Raw genomic sequence first — 23,408 nt, forward strand, 5'->3', positions numbered from 1 at the left:
AGGTAAAGTAGTACACCCTAGGGAAAAAGATTTAAAAGTCTGAACCTTGAGTAGTTAACTCAATAAAAATGACTCTGTAGTGAAGTTCAGGAAAACAACGTATTTGATCATATACTGATTCCTAATGTGAATCCTATAGCCCTGCTGTCAATCGATCATGTTAAATGTTCTTTGCATTTGTGTATGGTGTAAACAGTTGTCAAATGTTTTATTAAATCGTTTCGCTATTAACACGAGTTCCGTAAATGATTTCATGAGAACGTACCACAGTTACCTTGGTTTGTGGACGAAACATCTTTAAGACAGCGTTTCTCCGAGCCTCCCTGGAGAACGTTCACCCTGAGAGGTGCTGTGTGCAAAGTGGGCACACCCTGGCAGGCGCCGCGTACAGCAAGCAGTCATTTTCAAGGGATCATGACCGACCGTAGTGGACGGGAGAGAGACCCGTTTACCTAGGTCTAACGTGGCATTCCCTAAACTCCCCTAACCCCAGAAGCCTTCCGCCCACCCCTTACAGCAGCTCCCAGAAACAGTTCAGGGAACGCCGTTTACAAGAGTGCTTGGCCTCGAGTAATGGGGTGTGTGACTAGCCCGGCCTCAGTCCATTCACGGCCAGGGAGGCTCTTCCTAGCTGGATCTCCCCTACTGTGGACTGAATGGTGGTGTTCCCCCAAATTCATAGGTGGAAACCCCAACACCTAAGGTGATGACAGTTGGAGGCAGGGCCTTGGGGAGATGACTGGTTCACGGAGGTGGAGCCGTATGACTGGGATGGGGACCAGGAAGCAGGCCCTCACCAGACACCAACTCTGCCGGTACCTCGATCTTGGACTCCCAGCTTCCAGAATTCTGAGAAATACACGGCTGTTGTTCATGAGCCCGAGCGGACTTTCAGGAGCCTGAATGCATGAAGCTGCGGGCCCGTCACAGTGTGTTTCTGCTCTTGCTCAGAGAATCACCTTTTTCTTTGGCGGGGGGCAGGGTGGAGTGATGGTGGTTGTAACACCTGTTTGAGGAAAGCAGATGGCCTGTTTGATCGTGTCGCTCCACCAACACTACGTGAGGTCCGTGACAACTGTCATCAGGTTCCTTCAGGATCCACTGTGACGTCTTGATAAGGATGTAGAGTGGATACCCCACCTAAGGATTCTGTTGCTGCCTGCCTGACTTCCAGTGAAGCCTTTTCCCTCCCAGTTTTCTCATGATTAATTAGGGGTTCAACATTATACAACTGATTTCCAGGCCTTTCCTACCAGTCGTTGAACACATACTGTCTTCTCGCCACACACTATGCTGGGGAGGTAAGGGGAGGAAGAAATGCCATGAATTACTGGAAATGCAACAGGTATGGGGTTGGGTTAGAGAAACTCTTGAATCTAGCACGGAGGCTGTGACGGGTGCATGGTGATGGCACTGGAGGCGTGTCTTTTCACCCAACACATCAATAGTTTCATGAATGGTACCAGTAGTCTAAACTCCTGCTAAAGAGCATTCGTACCTGTACCTGTAATAAGAAATACATTTAGGGGGTGCCTGGGTGGATGTCAGAGTCTCGGTTCCAAAACCTGCATTAGCCCCAGGCTCAGCACTGACCACGGAGTCTGCTTCAGATTCCCTCTCCCTCTCCCTCTGCCCCTCTCCCCACTCACACGTGCTCTAATAAATAAGTACAATCCTTTTTTAAAAAAATACATTTAGTCCTCCTCTTAGGTGTTTTTTTCCAACACCAGCAAACAATTCTCCAATTCTCAGTGGACACTGGCCAGATATCCTACAAACTTCATTCACTTGTGACCATAAGCACGTGGAATTAGTGTCAGATCCCACAGCTTTAGGGATCAGTCCACAATACTGCCCCAAGTTCGGACACCTACTGCCAAGCCCAGATCCTTACCTGGCCTTCTGAGTCACTGGCTGTACATCTGAGGTTCCCAATGACATCCTCTGGGTTTGATTAATTTGCTACAGTAAGTACAGAACTCAGGGAAACATTTGCTCCAACATTTCCCAGCTTGTTATAAGGGATACAGATGAACAGCCACCTGAAAAGGTATAGAGGGCAAGGTCCCACAGAGAAGAGTTTCTGTCCAAACCCAGTCCTTTTGGTTTTTTATAGAGGCTTCATTACACAGTCATGATTGACCGAATCATTGGCCACTGGTGACTGAATCTGCAGCCCCTGTCCCTTCAGCAGAGGTGGGGGGAGTGGGGACTGAAAGCTTTAACCGTGTTAATCACATGGTTGGTGCCCCCTGGCAACCAGTCCCCAATCATAGGTCACCTAGGGGCTTTCCAGATGTGACCTCATTAATGTGACAAGACCCCTTTGTCACTCTTACCACTTAGGAGATCCAAGAGTTTTAGGGGCTCTGTACCAGGAAAGGAGATAAAGACCAAATATCGAACTCCAATATGAAAATATTAAAAAAGACCGAATATATAGCTCTTAAAAGTCACAATATCACAAGCACCAAACCAAAATTTCTCACTTAACAGGTTTATTTTAGCAGCTCGGTTTTATTACATTCTACATATTTAATGTATTTATATTTCTATCTGTTCTGCATAGATGGCATATTGACTTTTATAGTTGCCTTTTTTAATTTGCTATTTGCTGCTACCTGGCCTGAAGAAAGAGTCAGGAAGACAAAAAACTTGCTTGGTGGATACATGGTGCAGCATTTAACTTCTCAGCAGCAGCATTTCTCGGCAGAACTTCACTTTGATGTCAGCTTCAGTGTCAGCTTTTCTTCCTCTTCTTTCTCAAATCCTGAACAGACGAGAGATCTTCCTTTAGGGTAGCGAGCACAACACTTACGCAGTTCTTGAATGACAGCCTGACACTTAGATTCCACGTAGTTGTTGGCTGAAAGACACACAGGCAGACCCTAGTCAGAACCTAAGGCACGGGGAAGTTTAGATCAGTGCTTCCCACTCCTTTTCACCTCATTCTATCTACAGACTCGGAAGAAAGAGGACGTACCCAAGCCCACTCAATTCTTTCTGATGTACAGACTAGTCAACAGGCTAATGGGGGGGGGGGGGGGGAAGCATGATTTGCAAAGTGGTTGAGAGATATTTTTAGATTTAAATATCCTTTTCTTTGAGGTTAAGATCTTGGGTGCCCTTTTGTAGGACAGCCTGGCTGTGGGAGCTCCCTACCAAGTCCCTGCAACAGACCTTCGCAAACTGCCGCCTCGGGGCGAGTCCTAGTCTTTCTTACAGCTGTGGGCTAAGAGTGGTTCTTACATTTTTCCAAGGTTGTAAACACACCCACACACCCCCACCTCCTCCCCCACATGCTACTCAACAAAGAGCTTCTGGCCTCCAAAGCCTAAAATCTTTCCTACCTGCCCTCTACAGAAATTATTTGTAGACCCTTATCGTACAGAGACCTCAGGTCGGAGGAACTTGACCTAAAGGTTTGAGGTCAGCTGCAGTTGATCTGAGCCCCCTAGTGCTAATGTGGGGCGCACTGGACTCAGTCTAGGATTAAAATAACCCAATTCTGACCACAAAGAATATAGCAGAGTGGCTGAGTCCAAGAGTGGAGCCAAACCAAAGGGGCTCCAATCCTTGCTGTTCTGCAAACCCTGGATAAGTTATTGAACTTCTAGATCAATTTCTCCATCTATAAAATGGGGGTCATGGTAGCATCTGCCTCATGGATGAAAGGGTTAAAGGATCTAATCGGTTTAAAACCCTTATGGCTGTGCTTAATGCTAACTCTTAATCCTTCCAGTCCTTACTCCTCCCACGCTGTAGCCAGAGAGTGTCTCTAACTTGATCCTTGTTCTCCCTTAGCCATGTGTTGCTAATGCAAATAAGAATTTATTGACGAGAAGACATTGTGAAAAATATTTCCCTTTTTCTGAAATTTGGAAGGAGGAAAGGATGAAGAAAGTAGCATTACTGTCATTGTACATCAGCATTTTAGATTAAGAGATTTTTCTGAAAAATCTCTTTGCTTACATCATAAAATGAAATGTCTGAGAATGAAGGTTAAAAGTCAAAGGCAATATACAAACAAGGGTTTTCTTTACTGGTGAATCTTTGGGTAAATTCTTAACATTTGTCCTTCAGACCCTTCCATATTTTCATGGGCATCCATCTCCATGTCCTACATTAATAAGGGGAAGTCACCAAAAATGTCAGTGTTGAAATTAAGAAAGCCATATGGCTTTATTCTATCTTCTTCCAATAATCATTCACTGATTTAAAAAAAATCCTCTAGCATTTGGTCAAACTTATTGGCCAACTTAAAACCAAATTGGGGGAAAGAAAGAAACCAGGTGGACAGATCACATCAAATATGCTTTAGCTGAAGTATGCTTTCGCCTTTAAGACTTAGTTGCTAACTTTGGCAGCCTGAATTCCAACTGCATTTTCAACCCCCCACTTGTAACCTGATTGCTTTTAAAAAGTGAAGTATAACCAACCCATTTAAAACTAGTCTTTTTAAAAAAGGACTTTGCTCAGCTTAGTAATTCTCAATTCTGGCTGTACATTAAAATTACCTGCTTAGCTTTCTACACTGATTCCTGCCCAGAACCCATCCTCAGGAAATCTGATTTAATTGTCCTAGGCAAGTTTTTAAAGCTCTTCAGGTAGTTCTAATGTACAACCAGGATGGCAAACATGAAAGTTGGATGACATCACTTTTTATTTTCTGCATCTCGGATTTGAAACAATGAGAAAAAAAATCTTCAGAATAATTACAGAAGTATTGCATTTGAGAGGAGTTCCTATCATTTGCCAATAAAACGAAAAACTGGTCTCTTGTAAGTTCACAGATAGAGTGGAAAAATATTTTTAAAAAAGCATTTAACATACTACCTTGTAAACATTTCTGTATTTCACAGGCTTGTTTCTGGCACGGATCCTTCTGCGGCATATCCAGAAAACTAAAATAAGAAAAATGATTTTTATTTTGTCTTTTATCCATAAAGACTTTAAAGCCCCTTTAGATGGGATTTTCTTCTGAGACAACCAGGTACGCTAGAAAACAATTGCACTAAAAAATACTCTTCCCATTCACAGGATGAATCAATTGTATTTTTATAATATCCATTTCATTTAATTTGGAAGACATAAATAGCTTTACATGAAAATAAAACCTTGAATTCAATCAACTCATCTTGAATATGGTAAACCAACTGTGGGCTAGAGGAGCGATGCCACAGCCCAGTAGGCCTCGCCCACCGCTCAGACCGTTCACAGAACCACCCTTGGTAAATGATTAAACTCCTTGAGCCTTTTTCCTTCTAATTCATGTGTAAAATGGAGACCATTCCTACCTACCTCAAACCATTAATGGAGGGATTAAGTGTGATAAAGTATATAAAGTGCACAGTCTAGTGCCCGGAAGGAAGGCAGTAAGGATTCCATACGTGGTAGCTATGATTCCCAAGATCTTTCAAAAAAAGTAAAACCTGACTTTTAATGTACATAAACAGGACTACTTTAACTCAGAAAATCATTTATCAGGTAGTAAATGCTTTCCTAGGAATCAGCAATATTTGGTGCTATTATTACTTCCTGAGAAAGGTGCTAGTTAAGCAGCTACAATAATTTTCAGAGCTCTTACAGAAACCATCTTTTTAAAAATAATCTGTAACCAGAGAATGAATTTAAGTGCCCAAGATCTTGATCAGCAACCTCTAATAACTTGAAGGCACAATTTCAGAAAAGAAAAAGGCCCAGGAGCCTTTGTAGCTAATTTCATTCATTCAAATAACCTCCTCTTTTTTTTCAGAGCCCCCTAAGTTCTCAGTAGATCCAAGTTAGGTCAGTACTGGGAGGGGAAACACTGGAGCAAAACCTAGGATATTTACAGGATGGGAGAAGGAAAGGCAGGTGAATTGCTGCAGGGCAAATAAGCGACAAATAGATGTTGATGCTGCTAGGAGCTGCTCTCTTCTCTCTAAATCAGTACCAAGTCCTTGGTGATCAGGGCATCTGTTCTGTAGCAGGTGCTGACTTTTGTGGGATTCATCAGATCCCAGTTCCAGCTGATGATGTCCATTAAAGGTTCTATGGCAATTTCCAAAGGAGTCAATTTCAAGTTACGTATCCTGACTAAGTGCTTTTGTTGACTTGCTTTCTGCCTGCGTGACCCTCTCTCTGCAGTTCCACTCGTGCTGTTCTTCATGGCCCTTCCTAAGCTTCTGTGTTCTTGAGCAGTTTTTCAACCCACTTCCTCCCCCCAGGCCCACAGGTGGGTGCACTGCAGTGGTGGATGAAGTGATTGCCATATACTGAACAGAACAGAGGAGCATATCTTCCTAGAATCCCAGCACCTGGAAAAAAAATAGATCATCAAAATCACCACAACCGAATAGGGCAAACAAAAGAAGACGGGAGAACAGGGGAGAAATAGAAATACATACCAGGCTAATCATCAGGCAAAAGCTTAAGCAACAGCTCCTGTACTCCCCTGACCTGTCAGAAAAAGAAAAGTTTATAGAGTACTCTGTTGTAAGAGCCCCGATACAATGGAAAATGATTAAGCAACACGGGTACCATTAAATGATGCTGGATCTGCCACAAGCGAGAGTTGTTATCCATGTAGCGCTCCTCAGGGTAGAGTTGCCACATGAGAGGTAGCTGGGAGGTAAGAAGGTGACTTGGCCTAGCTGCGTCACCTAAGGGAACCTGAACTTGCTGGACTCGTGCCCTTAGGAAACTCGTCTCCTGATGGGAAAAAACGATCAAAAATAAAAGCAGAGATTTCAGGCTTCTGAGACTGGTTAGAAACCAAGTTGCTTGAAAGCAAAATCAATAAAATACAAAAGAGAAGCCAAATGTAAACAGTTACCTCTTCCACGACGGCCACCCACGTGCGCTGGTATTCGTCGCGGTAGATACCCTCTTGGTGAACCCAGAGGCGGTCGGGTGGAGCCCCCACATCCTCTCCTGCCATCCTGGGCTTTGGGTTCCAATTCTAGCCCTGCTTTTCTCCACCTAAGCCTGCAGCACCCGCGCACAGGACACAGGTGTGACTTTTTGGGTTTGAATGAACTCATCCATTGAGCAAGGTGACCTGGTACTAGCAATCACCAACCAGAACCAAAACTCGTATCGCATCCGTCCACTTGCACGGCCTAAATAGAGCCAGGGCCATCTGAAGCTCCCCGCAAGACCCTGAAGCGACACTCGGCAGAGGCTTAGGTCAAGCTAACGGTTGACTGTGAAGCGCTCAGCTCCTCAGCACAGCGGGAAGTTCTGTGGACCTGCAGGCCTAGCACCTCGGGAAGCTGGGCGGGGGTCACAGTCTTTGCATTCACAAAGCAGCATCGGACAAAGGGTAGTTAGCACCAGAGGACGCTCAGGAGTGTGCCTGAGGGCACGTATTTGGGCAGGAAAGCAGTGTAACAAAGGACACGTGAGCCAGATTCCCCAGGCGAAAGCCCCTTCCAAGCAGTCCCATTGTAAAGGCTCGTGAAGGCTGAATCCTATGCAGCGCTTTCCGAATTAAAAGTCTCAAGGACAAACGGCCTATTTAGCAGTTTACTTAGAAAGGTCACTTCTAGCACTTGGGCTGTTCGTGTTAAGGAACATATTCAAGGTAGCTTCATGGAATTTTGAAGCTCCAAAAGACTTTGGGGGTCACGGTGGTTTGGAGCTGAGAGCAAGTGATCCTTATCCATCTAGGTCCTGGTTTCATGTTAATAACGCCTCAGGATGTCTCAGGAGCCCGTTTTCCCACAGAGGTGTGTATGCATTTAAATCCTGATTTCCCAAGTCAGAAAGCCAGAAAAAGCCCTCTGCCATTGGAGAGGCGGGAAGGAAGCAAGCCTCCTGGGCAAACTCCTTCCAGAGCGCGGCTCTAACCCCGTGAGGCTTCTCTGCCTAGCTTGGGATCTCATTTCAGGGCCTCAGCAGCACTCGACCTGCCTTCTGGAGGAGTGTGTTGCTTGTACCTGGCCCCCAGCATCACGGCATGGTTTCACTGCATTTCTACCTTTGCCAGGGCACATACAGCACATACAGCATTTGCCCCACAAAACAAAGGCATCCTATTCTCATCAGGTGGCCTTTCGGTAGGAGAGGAACTGTACCCCATCTCGGGACATTGTTAAACCACTAAATTGAGATTGTCAAGAGCACAGGAGATGCCCTCTTTTCAAGGACAATACTCTGAGTCTGATTCCCCCCCCCCTTGACACTGTGAGTTCGCCCTCGCTGAAAGTAGAAGGCATCTTTTATAGACTTAAGAAATGGTCTGATTTCAGTGGATGATGTAAGAGCATCATAGTTGCTTCACCCATTGTACTCTGAATGCAGTGGACTCTGAGCCCATCGTAAGCTTCCATCTTACAGGGTTCTCTTATTTCAAACTCACCTAGCCAGGAAGGAACCCCTTCTCCTGCACCAAATCCCAGTTTCTCTCAGTGGCAAGAGCACCTCTCCTGATCCTGCAGACTCAAAACTTACAAGTGATCTTGGACTTTCTCCCCTCCTTTACTTGCTACATCCTATCTGCCACCAATTCCAGCAAGCATCACTGCCACCGTATTTGTCCTAAAAACTAGGCTCATTTCTGGTTCCAAATCCTTGCTCTTGCTTTCTACTTGCCTCAAATGCCTCCCCAGGCCATTCTGTCTATCTCAGAACCATTATGGCACAATGCGGGTGCCTGCCTTCTTGATGAACACTTCCTGCCTCCTGGGACCACTGCAGCATTTATGTCTGAGCGTAAGCTCATATTTTGGCCTCTACGAATTGCCTTGCAGATCTGCTCTGCTTATTTCACAAGCCTTGTGTGCCTCCCCAAATACTGTATTATAAGCTCTTCGATAACAGGAATGATACAGTCCTGGGCACCCTAAGTCTCAATACTAGTCAGTGTTCCTGTGAGTGGATATGTTTACTGAGAGTGGAAGCAGCTAAAGACCACCTATACATGGGTTGAGGTTGATTCCTTAGGGATATCATATAACTATATATTTTTTCAAGGCCATTTCTTTCCATTTAGCAGATAACAATCGTTCTGCGTCTCCTTTTCCGCAGGGCTTTGGAAAGGAGAGATACAAACAAAAACCAAGCAAATATCAATGTCGAGATAAAACATATTAAAGTCTGGATGTCGAGCACAAAAGAAATAAGTATGGCCATTTAAAAAAACAGAAACCAAGGGTTAAGAGTTTCAGTACCATGTCACGTTCACAGACAGGTCCATTCATAGATAGACAACTAAGATATTGACATTCAAAGGTGTTTAGGGGGCGACTGGGTGGCTCAGTTTGTTAAGTGTCTGCCTTTGGGTCAGGTCATGATCCCCGGGTCCTGGGATGGAGCCCTAGATCGGGGCTTCTCCCTCTCCCTCTGTCCCTCTCTGCCTGCCTACTTGTACTCATGTTCTCTTTCTCTCTCAAATCAATCAATAAAAATCTTTCTTAAGGGCAGCCCCAATGGCCCAGTGGTTTGGTGCTGCCTTCGGCCTGGGGTATGATCCTGGAGACGCGGGATTGAGTCCCATGTCAGGTTCATTGTGCGGAGCCTGCTTCTCCCTCTGCCTGTGTCTCTGCCTCTCTCTTTCTCTCTGTGTCTGTCATGAATAAATAAAATAAAATCTTTAAAAAATCTTTTTAAAAAATAAATGTTTTGAATGAGAAGCAAAATTGTACTGGTTACCTTGACATTAAAAGGAAATGATTCCAGTGGTATAGAGGGCAAATAAATTGGAGATGATAGTCTGAGTTACTATGAATTACTACAAAGGGACCTATGAGTCACTAGGAAATATTCTCAGAAGAAAGGCAGTGTGACGAGCTGCTGTGACCTAAAGGCCAACATGCTGGGCATCAGTAAGATGAGCCTGGGAACAAACCCCAGCACTTGACCCTGAAGTTCCGCTACCACTCACCGAGAAGCTGACATATGAGGATGTACCAACAATCTCGCTACAAGAGAACAGCAAAGGCTAAGTGAGAAAGATTCAGATGAAGGATCATCAAATCTCAGGTTGTATGAATCGCAAACCGTTTCCCTAAAATGTGATCCTTGGAACACTTGCCCCTAACATTTTCCTTGGTCAAATAAGTTTGGGAATCTTTCAGTCATAAAGCTCTTATTAGTGTAGTAAAGCTCTGGCAAGTTACACAGTGAAGAAAGTTTATTTTGTTTGACATTTCCCAAAATCATTTGACTGGAGAACATTTTTCTGCACATGAAACTTGTTCACAAAATTCACAACCCCTTGCACTTAGATGAATGTCTTAAATTTCCAAGATCAACTGAGGTACAACATGCGATATAATACACAACATGAACCTGTTCCACTCAACTCTAAGGAGTACTATTGTCTTTGAATGTAAGTGGATTCACAAAGTTCTTATATGGCTTCATTATTCATGAAGACTGTAAATCATATTGTCCTCATGGTGGGGGGGGGTCACGTTGATGTCTTGGGTCGAGATCATACTGGCATAAAGTATTTGCTAGTAAAGGCCATCATAAATCATGTTTTAAATGGATGACATGCAACATAGAAAGGCTTCCTTAAAAAAATCATAATGAACTACAATTTCCAGGTGTTTGAACGATTTGTAAACAGTTATCAGTTGAGTACACTTATTTTCTTTGAATCGAAGTGATAATCTGATATAATTACAATGGATGAAATCACTAAGAACACATGCCCTGGAGTCAGTTGGCCTTGTCAGGGTATCAATCCGGAGTCTGGCAGTTACTAGGTTTATGGCTTGGGACAAGTGAACATCTCTACAGTAGTTTTCTGAGGTGTAAAATGAGGTATAAGAACATATTGAGCATAATGGGCACCACTTATTTCGCACTCATATACTTATATTGAGTCTTTTAATATTTACAATCACCTGATTAGATGGAGAGTTTTATAGATCCCACTTAAGGATGAGAGAAGCAAGGAACAGAGAAGTTAAGTCAGTTGCATGAATCCACAACACAGGCATGAGGTTCTAGACTGTGATTACAAGTGTGACACTTTACACATAAAGGTATATAAATGGTTGGTGGAGGGACTAGCGCAGAGGAAGTCATAAATTTCAATAGTCTTTCTGTGTAGCCCAGTTAACCCTTTAGAACCGTACAATTTGGCTGTGAGCATTATAAAGGAGTCAGAGAATGTTGTGACATTTGAGATTGACTTATAGCAACAACAAAGAAAAGCTGTCTTTCCTGTTGCAGGTGCGTAAAGGCAGTTTATAAAGTCAGAGTACCCCATTGCTAAAGATAAGAGTTGCGTAGCCACTGTTGTCACCTTAAGGCATGGTGTGCTAGCCATGGACAGTAACTAGACGTCAAGTACGAGGTCAAATGGAAAGTTAAGAGGGAATTTCGATTGTCCAATGTAAGTGCATAGTGGAGGTTTTGCCCGTCTTCACCCTCATCAAAGGGAGTCATGGAAAGAGGTGCTATGTGATCCTTAAGCATTAGGGGCAAATGCAAGTTTCTGGCACAGCGTCATAGATAATTCTTGGGGGGGGGCTTGGACTGGGACTGAGTTGGGAGAAAAGAGCAAAGCATCAACACCTGTTCAGTAGCCCCCTGGGAACGTTCCCTTTCCAGTACTGCCTGGTGGGACTAGAAGTCAGAGCCCCCGACGCGGGTCCCGATGGGCTGTGCGGGCGGCACGGCACGTACCTGTCCTGGGTTTCGCACGCTGCCTACCATGCACGTGTCTTTGCTAGCCCTAGGGAGTTGCAAGATCTAAACTGCAACCCGTGGCACGTCTGACATCCCTGAGAACGAAGCTGCTTTTGCACCGACTTCCCCGGCGTCTGAGCGCATCCAGGCCAGGAGAGCCGGGCGCCGTGCACCGTGGGCGCCGGCCGCGGTCCCCGCAGCCCTCGGCGCCGGCCTGCTCTCCCCCGCTCCCGTGCTGCGTGCGGGACACGCGAGTGCGTGCACGCCTGTGTGGCACACCGCAGCGGCCGCGCTCGAGAGTGACACTTTTTCCGATACAGTATAGCACTGTTTCTGGAAGAGGTTACTCACATGAATATAGTGTTTCTTGGGCTAATTAATCCGCCTCAGGAGCAGCGAGGCTCAAACTTCCAGGTCCCCCGCCCTGGGCCACTCCAGGCACGATCGGGACGTGAGCGTGCAACGAGCCCGAGGTCACCCGGACCGAAGTTGCGAGGCGAGGGCCGGCACCCGGAAGTGCTCCGGGGAGACTTGTACGAGGTTCAGGGAGCGGAACTTGGAAACAAAGCGCAATAAAATAAAGCCTGAACTGTCTGAGGAGCGGGTTTCGCAAGCGCGCGCCCCGGGCTCAAGAGGCCGGCGCGCGCCGCGAGGCCGCCTTCAAGGGCTGTCCCCGCGGCGTGTAGGCCGCGCGCGGCTCTCCCCGGCGGGCGCGCAAAATGGGCGCGGGCGCTCGGGAGGCGCCGGCCCGGCCGCCCGGCCGCCGCTCACAGACCACGTCGGCCCGCGGCCCGCGAGCGCCGCCTCCCCGCCCGCCCCGCCGCCCGGCCTGACGCCCCGACCGCGGCCGGCTACCGCCCTCCGCCCGACGGCCACGCCTGCCCCGAGCGGCGCGGGCGGCTCCCAGGTGCCGCCGGGCCGGCCCCGCCCGCCCCGCGCCCCGGCCCCGCCCCGCGCCCCAGCCCCGCCTCCGCGCGCCCGCCGGCCCCGCCCCGCCCCGCGGCCCCGCCCCGGCCCGCCGGCCCCGCCCCGCCCCGCCCGCGCGCCCCGGCCCCGCCCCCGCGGAGCCCGCGCGCCGCCGCAGCCGGTTGGCCAGGCCCGGGCGGGCCGAGGCGGACGCGAGCGGGGTCGGACCAAGATGGCGGGGCAGGTGGTGCAGGCGGTGCAGGCGGTGCACCTCGAGTCGGACGCCTTCCTGGTGTGCCTCAACCACGCGCTGAGCACGGAGAAGGAGGAGGTGATGGGGCTGTGCATCGGGGAGGTGAGTCGCGCGCCCCGCGAGCCCGGCCGGAACCCCGCGGGGCAGGCGCCCGGAACGGCCGCGGCCGGAGCCCGGCGCTGCGGAGGCTGCGGCCGGCCCGCTCGCTGCTCAGGTAGTGAGGGCCCCGCGTCCCCCGCGATCGCGCCGTCCTCCGGGTGGGCCTTCGAGTCCCGCTGGCAGCCGCCGTCCGTCCCCACGGCTGCAGGCATCGCCCCCCGACCGCCGCCGCCTCAGGCGGGAGAGACGCGCGAGGATAATGGGGACGCGGCCGTGTGGGGCGCAGCCGAGCCCGCCGAGGCCCCCGGCCCCCCTCCACAGAACCACACACCCCAAGCTTCACCTGGGGCTTAACTCTCCCTCGCGGACACCCCGAACTCCTAACCCTCCAGTCCTTGGTGCCGCTGGACAGGAGCACATGACCCACTTCCACGCAATCTCCACCCATTGATACCAAACCAGCAAAATGTGATCAATAATCTTTTCTGCTTTTTCCCACTCTAGTTGAATGATGACACAAGGTAAGACCATGTTCGTTTCCTCCTCTCTCGGGATCTCCGTAGCACTGTTAACTGACCCAGCACAAGGTGTGCAACATTCTATACGACTCGTACTCGAAGTTTCCATTACGACTCCCGAGCTCCCTCATTGATACACTTTCAATTCCACCCCAACCGTGAAACTTGGTTTCGACCCTACTTCCTACAAGGAGGATTTTCGCTACATATATGCATGTCCTTATGTGAAAAGACACGGGTAGCAGTACCGAGATCATGACTGAATCGCTGAAAGCTCTTATAAATAGAATTTACTGGATTCACACAATGATGTTATGTTCCGCTTCCTTGCTGGACGCATTGTACGTTCTCTCTCCAGCGAAATGACAATGAAACACAGGTGATTTTCTGTCTGGCGTCTAATAAGCACATTACCAGATATTTCCCTCTATTGACTCCTTCCTTCGTGTCTATTGTCATTGGCCCTGCCTCCTCTGGTGGGCCCTCCAGTAACCCTAGAGATGCCCAGTAACTTGAATGCTTAATTAAGATGACAAAAGCTTTGAGTCACCTTTATTTAAATTTCACTATGTACTTCTCACACCCACCTCCTTAATGCCTTCGATTCTAGAAATTTCACTTTCCCAGGGAACAGATATGATGTACTTAGCCACACTTCCTCTGTCTCTGCTAAGGTATCATGGCAAGAACTGCTAAGCTTGTTACTTTGCTTTAATATCTTTTTATATTCCAAGCCTCAGTTCCCTTTTTTTCCCTAATTTATCCCCAAAAGGAGTGACTCCAAATTCACATATACCGGAACTGAAATACGCACAGTTGCTGAAAAGGTATGTGTGCTAGAATTTTGCATGATGGAAACGTTCAGCTGGGGAGGGATTTCTGGCCGACATTGGCTGCTCTCAGCAAGGGATCAGTCTGCGTATGCCCACGTTCACGGCTGCATAGCATATCCTCTCTACTAAAATCAGTTGAAGAGTGTACTCACCAGCACTGGAACCGAATACCTCTATTTGTAGCAGATTCAGATGAGGAATCGCCCTCAGCTCCCCTCCATTCTGTTGACTGCCTAATTTCTGGCCCTTCTCCCCACTTCCTTGAAACTTTTGGTCGGTCCTCCAAACCTGTGCCCCTCACTTTTATCTCCTTATGTCAAGTCCCAATATCTACTTGGGCAGCCCTTCTCTTACAAGCAAGTTACTCATGACTCATGATTCTTAGTCTACCTTGACTTTTGTCCTGTCTGCCGTCCTGCCTCTGCTTTTCTGGCAGGCTCTAGCTTTGGTGGTCTAGATCATGCTTATCAACCTATACTTTCTGGTATAGGACCATTTCAGTGTTTTCCAAATATGATGCAGGCCACTGCTTTTGTAAAATACTCTGAAAATCGATTATGGCCTCTTCTCCTGCCAAGCAGACAATGGAACTCCATCTGCTTTTCACCCCTATATGCAAGCCACTTTACCTCCTTTCTTCCCATATCTAGGAAAGAAATTCATTTCCTACCCAGAACTACAGGTTCTTCAAAGACCTTGCTCATCAAATATCTCATCTTCTGAGTCTTCAACCTTTCGACAGGCCTTTTTTCCTTACGATACGATTATGCTTCAATTACTCTCATTTCCCCAAGGGAAAGGGTAATTACTTTTCCACCCTCTATGTTCCTGTAGTCACTGCTCTTACATCCTCCTTTTAACAGCTAGACCTCTTGAAAAGATAGGTTGCGATAATTATCATTTCTTTACCTTCAACAGTCACACATACCAAGGCCTGGTTTCCAATTCTGTCTCTAGTCACCTCCCCATTGCTATATCACCTCCCCATTGCTATATCAGTGGGTTATTTCTTGGTGCTTATCTTATAAATCTTTCTCCTCAGAACTCTGAACTGTCATGGGTTCTTTTGTTTGTGTTGTATCTCCCTCCTCACCCCTTCCTTCCTTCCTTCCTTCCATCCATCCATCATGGGCACTTCATCCTTTGCATTAAACACTGGTATTCGCCAGGTTTCTGACTTGGTCCCCTCCTTGCCTTCCCAGAATGTCTTCTGGGCAACATTACCTTCCCTATGGCTTTAGCTGCAACATTGAACTTAGACCTGTCTTGAAATCCTTCCTCTGAAGAGAAGAAAAAAAAAAGAAATCCTTCCTCTGATACTCGCTGTGTGACTTTGGGCATGTTATTTAACATCTGTAGTCTATGATTTCTCTGCAAAACAGGGATGATGACAATCACCAACCTCAGAGAATTGTTGGGAGAGTTGGATTTAGGTACTGTGTGTAAAACACTCATTTGTAAAATGGGTATAATAATAGTACTGACCTCAGTGTGTCACTGGCGGAGTTTTATTTTTATTTTTATTTTGAAGTTTTAATTAAAATTCAAGTTCATTCACATGTGGTGTGGTATTGGTTTCAGGAGAATTTAGTGAGTCATCACTTACATGTAACACCCAGTGCTCATCACAAGTGCCCTCAATCCCCAACATCCTGCCCACCTCCCCTCCACCAGCCCTCAGTTTGTTCACTGTAGTTAAGAATGTTTTTTTATGGTTTGCCCCTCTTTGGTTTTTCCCCATGTTCATCAGTTTTGTTTCTTAAGTTGCACATATGAGAGAGATCATATGGTATTTGTCTTTCTCTGATGGACTTAATTTCGCTTAGCTTCATACACCCTAGTTCCATCCACGTAGTTGCAAGTGGCAAGACTTCATTCTTTTTATGGCTAATACTCCATTATATAGATATAGATATACCAAATATCACCTCTTCTTTATCCCTTCATCAGTCGATTGACATCTGAGCTACTTCCATGATTTGGCTATTTTGGTAATGCTGCTATAAGCATTGAGGTGCGTGTGTCACTAGGGGAGTTATCAAGTCAATAAATGGAAAGCACTTTTTCCAAGTGCCTGACACCTGGCAGCTAGCCAGCAAATATTGGCCATTCTGACTGCTGTTGTTAATATCCAGTAGATACCAATTAACACCAATTATCCTAAGCTCTAGTACTTCATACCCTACTGCCTGTTTCACGCTTAGCCAGACGCAGTCATCTTAAACTAACATGTTCAGAACTGAGCCTTTCCTCTTCCTCAAACCCACTCTTCCAACACTGCTCCTCCCCCAGTAGTTCCTGAGCCTGGGGGCACCTTGGAATTACTGAGTAATTTTACAAAATCCTGATGCCAGCTCCATTGGTCTGGAGTGAGACCTATGTGGCAGGAGTTTGAATAAGTCCCCAGGTGATTCTAAGGTGCAGCCGAGTCTGGAAGCCACTCACAGCCATTCGGAACCATAGATTGCTTTCATGTTGTTTCCAACTGCTGCTACCTTCTTGGAGGTCCTTATCACTTCTGGAATACTTGCTAGCCTCTCCCCATTCTCCTTGCCTTGAGTCTCTTGCCTCTAGTCCTGTCTTCTGATTGGTTGGGGTATGCTCTTTTGAGAACTTAAACCTGACCTATCTCTACTTAAAATGAATGCATTTTCCATTACCTTTAGGATGAAGTCTCATTAGTTTAGCATTCAGGGCCTTCTTATTTCTACCTATCTGCAAGTTCTAAGCATGGTAAATTATGGCAGTTTCTAGGTTGTGCTGTACTGTTTCATTCCTTGTATCTGCTGGGCATTATGCTTGGACTGCTTCCCTCTGCTCGCCTAGCTCCTTATCCCTCGCAGGTGCTGCCTGTCTCTAAAGAACCTGTCCTGACCTGTAGACTAGGTTAGATACCCTCCTCTGTGCTGTAGTAGCTCCTCGCGCAGATCTATCACAGGGCATGGCTATTGTCTTAGAGTTGTTTACCTGTCCCTCTTCCTGGACATGACTACTGTATCCGGTTTATCTTTGTGGACTTAGGCCCTCATGTAGTGCCTTACATATAAGTATATATTTAAAAAGTCTGTGTTGTACTGATGGCCATACATTCCTTAAAATAGGAACTTAGTGTTTACCTGCCCATGAGCCATGGGGAGGTATGGCAGGGGGCACAGATTTCTATCAAGGGCCTGATGATAAACATTTTTGGCTTTGTGGGTCATACATTTTTTTGTTGCAGTTCCTTAGCTTTGCCATCATAGTGCAAGAGCAGCTACAATATATAAATGAATGAACATGGCCAGATTTTGCCCAAGGGATGCTGGGCAGGCCATATTTTCTAGCCTCTGTTCTAAACCAAGACAGAGGAGCACAAGGAAGTGGGTTTCAGTACTTGAGTTGCAAGACTGAAAAGGTGTAGGGGCCAATCTAGCTAAGCTGGAATATCTTTTATTTCTTATGTGACTATGACTAACAGGCTTCATCAAGCCCTTCAGCTACCAGTGGCTTTCAGGGACATCTCTCAGTCGTTTATGGCCTTTCTATTTGCTTGTCTCATTTTGTTTTTCATTTATGTCTCGACTGGTCTTGCCATCCTACCCTGCACTTCTTTTCCTCCTTCCTCTAGCCACTGAGATCTTATCTGACAAGAGGAGAGAGAAGTCACCCTGGGCAGCAGCTCCTACTAAATACATTCCCAATCTTAATGACGTGATTTTATTTTTCAAGAGTCCATGCTTCATCTGGAATTCTGTGTTAATTTGTTCTGGCCAAATAGATATTAAACTGCAGGAGTTCAGTGACCTTATCTTTTTAGTACATGCTGGCATGGCATATCTTTTTCCATCCTTTTATTTTTGGTCTTTTTGTGTACTGATATTTAAAGTGTGTTTCTTTTTTTTTTTGTACATTTTTTATTGGAGTTCGATTTGCCAACGTATAGTCTAACACCCAGTGCTCATCCCATCAAGTGCCACCCTCAGTGCCCATCACCCAGTCACCCCGTCCCTGCCCACCTCCTCTTCCACTACCTCTTGTTCTTTTCCCAGAGTTAGGAGTCTCTCATGTTCTGTCTCCTAATTTTTCCCACTGAGTTCCTCTCCTTTCCCCTATAATCCCTTTCACTATTTCTAATACTCCCCGTATGAGTGAAACCATATGATGATCGTCCTTCTCCAATTGACTTACTTCACTCAGCATAATACCCTCCAGGTCCATCCATGTCGAAGCAAATGGTGGGTATTTGTCGTTTCTAATGGCTGAGTAAAGTGGGTTTCTTATCAGCAGCATATAGTTCCAAAGACATCCAGTCTGAAAAAAAGTCAAAAAATAAATAAAGACATGTAGTCTGATAATCTCTTTAATTGGAGTATTTAGTTCAACTATACTTAATGTGATTATTGATATATATTATGGGTTATGGCTTTATCTTTTTGCTTTCTATTTGACCCACTGATTTGTTTTCTCTCTTCTTTTTTGCCTTCTTTTGAATTAATCAGATATACTTTATTCTACTTTCAGCCTCCTAGTTAAAAAATTCTTTACTCTCCTTTTAGTGGTTATCTTATGGAATTTTTTCTTACATTTTATATATTTATTTGAGAGAGACAGTGAGACGGAGAGAGAGTAAGGGAGGAGGGGCAGAGGGAGAAGCAGCCTTGCTGCTGAGCGGGGAGCCTGATGTGGGGCTCCACCTCAGGACCCCGAGATCACAACCTGAGCCGAAGGCAGATCCTCAATCTACTGAGCCATCCACGCACCCTGACATTAGGAAAGTTATTTGACATTTCTCAATTTCCTTTTCCGTAAGTAAGGTTAAGACCATCTACTTCATAGGTAGGCAAGCTAGTTCACCAAAATCCAAGTCATTGAAATACTAGGTTGCCAATGCCCAATTCACCCAATATGTAATTCGATAAAAAGGAATTTGATGAATCTCATTAGAACTCACAGAATTTGTTGTCACTCTCCTTCTTAATTGCTGTCTTACCGTTTTTCCCTTATTCTCCCCTTCTCCTGTACCCTATCTCTCCTGCAGCACCCGCAGCACGGACAAGGCTGTATCCTTCCAACAGCAGAGAGCTGGGGTAGAGACAAACTGAACAGTATTGAAAATGCTGCTGTCCTGTCAATCTTAATTTGGCAGAAATACTTAAAAGCTTATTCAGCTGTCTTGACGCACTCTAACATGTCCCTCCCTCCATTCTCTTTCAGCTCTGTTTCCGTTGAGAGCTCAGCTTCTTGTCTCATTGCTCCTTGGGAGGTCAAGGGTCTTTCTGTTCTGCTTCGGATTTTCTTTATCATGTACTCCGTCTGCCAGACACTGTACCATTAATAAGGAAATCTGACTCAAACATGTTCCCTGCCCTCCAGGAGCTTATGTTCCAGTAGAGGAGAACATTCTTTCAAGAAACAGAACAGGACATGATATGAACTGTAGGGAGATCTGTGCATATTATAAAAACACTTGCATGGGAGGGAAGAAGGACTGATTCTTTATAGGATTGGCAGGGAGTTTAAAGCTGTGGAAGAGTTCATCGGGTGGAAGAAGGCACCAGAGGCAACCACATGCTTCTAATGGCTGCGGACTTCAGGAATCTCCTGTCCGTCTTCCCCCTTGTCCCTGCAACATCTACCGGTGCCACACGGGTCTCTTCCCGGGAAACTCTTGAACCATCTCATTCTTCTGGTTTTCGTTCCTGTCTCTTCCTTTTTGGCTTCTTAGCCTACTCATCTGAGACATGGGCACACCCCTTTAATTCAGGCCGGGACCCCTGCTCCCTCTCCCTACACTATTCCTTGACTCTCTTGACATCTCCTCATCCTAGATCAGCTCATTTTCCTTCCTTCCTTCCTGATCCTTTTTCCATTTAGATCTTCCTCTCCTGTTCCACCGAGTTTCAACCTTGAAGTTTTAGAGTTATCCTTGACAACTTCCTGTCCTCTCACCCGTGGGCCATTGCCTATCAAATCTTGTGGATTCTTCCTTCTTAATGAATCTCAAATCTGTTTCTTCCATCTCTGCCATCCACTGATTCCAGAATTTTTTCATTACCTCACATTCAGGCTGAGACCATATCCTTCCAGTTCATCCTGCAGATCATGGTATCCGAGACCCCATCGATTTTCATTTTGACCTTAATCTTACTGTCTGCCATTCCACCTCAAGTTCTGTATGTAAACCAGTTGGCCAACTTGTCTCCCAAACATCTTACTCACATCCATTTGACATCTGCAGAAATTCTGTGTACACACACACCAGAAAATAGTCTACTTGTTGGCCTATGATGATTATTTTCTGATCTAAGTGACTCCTGTCCTGTAAGGCCTTTTAGCTTTGAGTGACTACATTATTTCGTTATAATTTCATGTATGATACTTGCTGCTTAACCAAACCGTTCGCATTTTGAACACTTGGATTGTCAGCACTCTGACTTGTATCCTTTTCTGTGAGAGTATCTTGCACCTAGTGGTAAATCAAATGATTATTAGTCGGTCATCCAAAAACCTCTTCCTTCATCCAAATATTAGCCTTTCTATTTTTGTTTTGAAATGTATATATTGAGGTTGGATGCCTTTTATTTGACATATTCTATTATTCATGAGAAAAGTGTCAGTTTTGTAAATGCAGTTTTTAACCTGATAGAATAATACAAGATGCATGTTATTGGCGTGAGACAGAAGTCAACGTTTCTGTGGATTTTCCTCTAGGTTGACACCGTCAGAATTGTTCACATTCATTCTGTCATCATCTTGCGACGTTCTGATAAGAGGAAGGATCGAGTGGAAATTTCTCCAGAGCAGCTGTCTGCGGCCTCAACAGAGGCAGAGATATCCTTACTGGTCAATAAGAAGCTTTTGTGCTTTTATGTGCTTTAGCCTGCTTGAGGGGATTTCACAGATTATCTTCCTGGTAACTGTTTCCCGGTGTTCATATTTACCCATTAGAACCAACTGTTTGATTAATCAGAATTTCTTTCCATTTTTCCTTTTGAGTGGCTTTTATTGGGAAAATTAGAAATTTCTAACATTCCTGCTCTTAAATGCCAAAAGACCCCAGGGTCAGATCCTGTGACAGTGAACTGTATGGGACCGTTCCCTCCTCCATCCTTCCATTCCCTCACTGCCCCCTCTAATGCGTTGCTGCAAATGGGACGCAATATTCCGTGTTAAAGATAACCAAAAAAGAATCAAATGGGACCTTTGCTTCCTGTGATCGGGACCCTGTACCTCAGCTATAGAAAGTTAAATTTGCATCAATGGCCTTTAGTCATTCATTGTTTTTTTGAGTCAAGTTTATCTTGTTCTCAATTCAAAAGTTACTTTTACAAATAGGTGGTTCACATGCCTAGTACAGACTTTAAAAGGTACAAAAGCAAGTATGTACAAAAGAGGTATTTCTCTCCAACCTCTATGCCCTAGTTCCCTCACAGTCTGTCACTGGACATAACCAGGGTTATTAGGTTTTCATGTATCCTTACAGGTGGATCCTGAGCATACAGAAACATACACAAATATTTTCTATTTAAGAAAACTAATACATATATGTGGTAACTTATGGCTTTGCTCAACAGCATATCTAGATAATTGTTCACATCGCTACATACAGGTGCCTCATTCTGTTGACTGCAAAATCTGTTCCATCCTCATGCAGGTGTCTAGTTTGTTTGTAAGCTTTCACTGTGCTGCAGTGTCCTTGTACATCACTGCATTTCACAAATGTGTACACATATCTGTATAATCTGGTCCTTGAGGTAAAAGTGCTGGAGCAAAGGTTATGTGTCCTTGTAGCTGTGGCTGTTTAACCAGTTTAGTCTCTGGCAGCATGCAGGAGATCCTGTTTCCCTGCACCTTCGCAAAGGTTGCCAATATGAGCCACAAAAAAAATGTTTCTTATGTCTTGGGATTTTAATTAGCATTTTTCTAATTATGAGTAAATATGATCACCTTTTAATTTTTGAGGATCATTTGTTTTTTTGTATTAATTTGTATTTTTCTCCGAGTTACCTGGTAATCTCCTTTGCCCATCTTTCCATTGCTTTGGAAAATTTTTTTTTAATAATTTATAGGCATTTTATATTAAGGAAATCAATTAGCCGTTTGTGATACAAGTAATGGTTTTTCTCAGCTTCTTCATGGTGTGTGTGTATTTCTCCCATCAAAATGTTTTTGTATTTTCATATAATCTCATGTATCACTCTCTTATGGCATGTACTTTTGTATCTTTTAAAAAAATTCTTGATTTTGAAATGATTATAGATTCGTGAGAAGTCACAAAAATAGTATAGACAAGTCCTTGTGCCCTTCACTCACCTTCCCCCGAATGCTACCTTTTAAATACTTGGCGAAACAATATGGAAACCAGAAAACTGACATTGAGACAATGTGTCATCTATGCCATTTTGTTATATGTGTAAATATATGTAACCACCACAGTCAAGATTGCTAACTTGTTCCATCACTGTGAAGATCCACCTTCTGCTCCCCCTGTATAAGCCACACCCACCCCTCAACATCCCACTCCAACCTCTGGCAGCCTCCAATCTATTCTCTGTCTCCCAGAACATAATTGTATAAAAGATGTTTTTTATTGTGATTATATATTATAACTTCAAAATGAAACTAGTCCATTCCCAAGATAAAGGGATCGCTGGAAACACTGTTGCCTGTTACCACCGTTTGCTGTTACATTGACTGGTAAGCATTTACTAAACATCTTGCATGAATTACCTCATTTACTGTGCACTGCTGTTGGAAGCGGAACCCCCCCCCCCCCCGCCATCTGCAAGATGAAGAAATGCATTTAGAGAAGTTAAGTAACCTCTCTTGGCATTTAAAAATAAAAAAAAAATCTTTAAAAAGTTTTCTTTCTCAGAATTTGCTGTATAGAGAGGATTATTGGGCTTTAATGTAATTAACTTTTAAGAGAACAAACCAATGTTTCATGAGATACCAGCAGTAGGCCCAATAAGCAGCAGCAGAAGGGGACAGCTTCTTATCTCCAAGTTGACTTCTTATCTCAACTCAGAGCCTCACATAGAGTTATGGGAAATTTTTGTTTCTAGAACAAAGGACGAAAATACTCTTTTGTGGTCTATTTCTAAACACACAGGGAGACCAAAGTAGGGGTCTTTGTTCGTTTGCTCTCTGAAACCACCCCAATTGCTATTTTTGACACTGGGCAGGCTGCCA

The 23,408-nt window shown here is 45.2% G+C and overlaps 3 protein-coding genes across 12 annotated transcripts in view; 1 reads left to right on the forward strand and 2 right to left on the reverse strand.

Moving 5' to 3' along the window:
• Positions 1-2,481: 2,481 nt before the first annotated feature.
• On the reverse strand, positions 2,482-12,118 carry MTCP1 (mature T cell proliferation 1). Of its 2 annotated transcripts, none has more exons than XM_038588741.1 (7): positions 11,980-12,118; positions 6,818-6,969; positions 6,523-6,693; positions 6,390-6,441; positions 5,936-6,299; positions 4,837-4,904; positions 2,482-2,770 (listed from the first exon to the last, which is right to left on the reverse strand). In XM_038588741.1, exons 2-4 carry the CDS (start codon positions 6,920-6,922, stop codon positions 6,394-6,396), a joined length of 324 nt encoding a protein of 107 aa, XP_038444669.1. In that variant the 5' UTR covers positions 6,923-6,969; positions 11,980-12,118; the 3' UTR covers positions 2,482-2,770; positions 4,837-4,904; positions 5,936-6,299; positions 6,390-6,393. The 2 variants fall into 2 exon arrangements, with proteins under 2 accessions (XP_038444669.1, XP_038444668.1); XM_038588740.1 differs by having other exon boundaries at positions 5,835-6,299.
• CMC4 (C-X9-C motif containing 4) lies at positions 2,482-12,211 on the reverse strand. Of its 3 annotated transcripts, none has more exons than XM_038588742.1 (3): positions 11,980-12,211; positions 4,837-4,904; positions 2,482-2,866 (listed from the first exon to the last, which is right to left on the reverse strand). In XM_038588742.1, exons 2-3 carry the CDS (start codon positions 4,892-4,894, stop codon positions 2,718-2,720), a joined length of 207 nt encoding a protein of 68 aa, XP_038444670.1. In that variant the 5' UTR covers positions 4,895-4,904; positions 11,980-12,211; the 3' UTR covers positions 2,482-2,717. The 3 variants fall into 3 exon arrangements, with proteins under 3 accessions (XP_038444670.1, XP_038444672.1, XP_038444671.1); XM_038588744.1 differs by lacking the exon at positions 11,980-12,211 and adding an exon at positions 5,936-6,075; XM_038588743.1 differs by lacking the exon at positions 11,980-12,211 and adding an exon at positions 5,835-5,974.
• A 463-nt stretch (positions 12,212-12,674) lies between these two features.
• Positions 12,675-23,408, forward strand: part of BRCC3 (BRCA1/BRCA2-containing complex subunit 3) — a 62,218-nt gene continuing 51,484 nt past the window's right edge. For 5 of the 7 annotated variants that reach the window (XM_038588745.1, XM_038588751.1, XM_038588748.1 and 2 more), the window contains exons 1-4: positions 12,675-12,889; positions 13,391-13,407; positions 14,177-14,231; positions 20,928-21,047. In XM_038588745.1, coding sequence (XP_038444673.1) covers positions 12,767-12,889; positions 13,391-13,407; positions 14,177-14,231; positions 20,928-21,047 — 315 coding nt within the window. In that variant the 5' untranslated portion in view covers positions 12,675-12,766. Of the gene's footprint in view, positions 12,890-13,390; positions 13,784-14,176; positions 14,232-20,927; positions 21,048-23,408 lie in introns of all 7 variants that reach the window. The other 2 variants (XM_038588749.1, XM_038588747.1) reach the window with 2 other exon arrangements.

Source organism: Canis lupus, chromosome X (assembly GCF_011100685.1).
Source record: "Canis lupus familiaris isolate Mischka breed German Shepherd chromosome X, alternate assembly UU_Cfam_GSD_1.0, whole genome shotgun sequence".
NCBI lineage: Eukaryota > Metazoa > Chordata > Mammalia > Carnivora > Canidae > Canis > Canis lupus.

Excerpts from the sequence above, each read along its gene's own strand:
- CMC4 (XM_038588742.1), bottom strand. The coding sequence starts at position 4,894 with ATGCCGCAGAAGGATCCGTGCCAGAAACAAGCCTGTGAAATACAGAAA. Across the intron at positions 2,867-4,836 it reads AATACAGAAATGTTTACAAG|CCAACAACTACGTGGAATCT; the intron begins GTAGTATGTTAA and ends TGTGTCTTTCAG.
- MTCP1 (XM_038588741.1), bottom strand. The coding sequence starts at position 6,922 with ATGGCAGGAGAGGATGTGGGGGCTCCACCCGACCGCCTCTGGGTTCAC. Across the intron at positions 6,694-6,817 it reads GGGTGGCCGTCGTGGAAGAG|GAGACGAGTTTCCTAAGGGC; the intron begins GTAACTGTTTAC and ends TTTTCCCATCAG. Across the intron at positions 6,442-6,522 it reads AGATCCAGCATCATTTAATG|GTCAGGGGAGTACAGGAGCT; the intron begins GTACCCGTGTTG and ends TTTTTCTGACAG.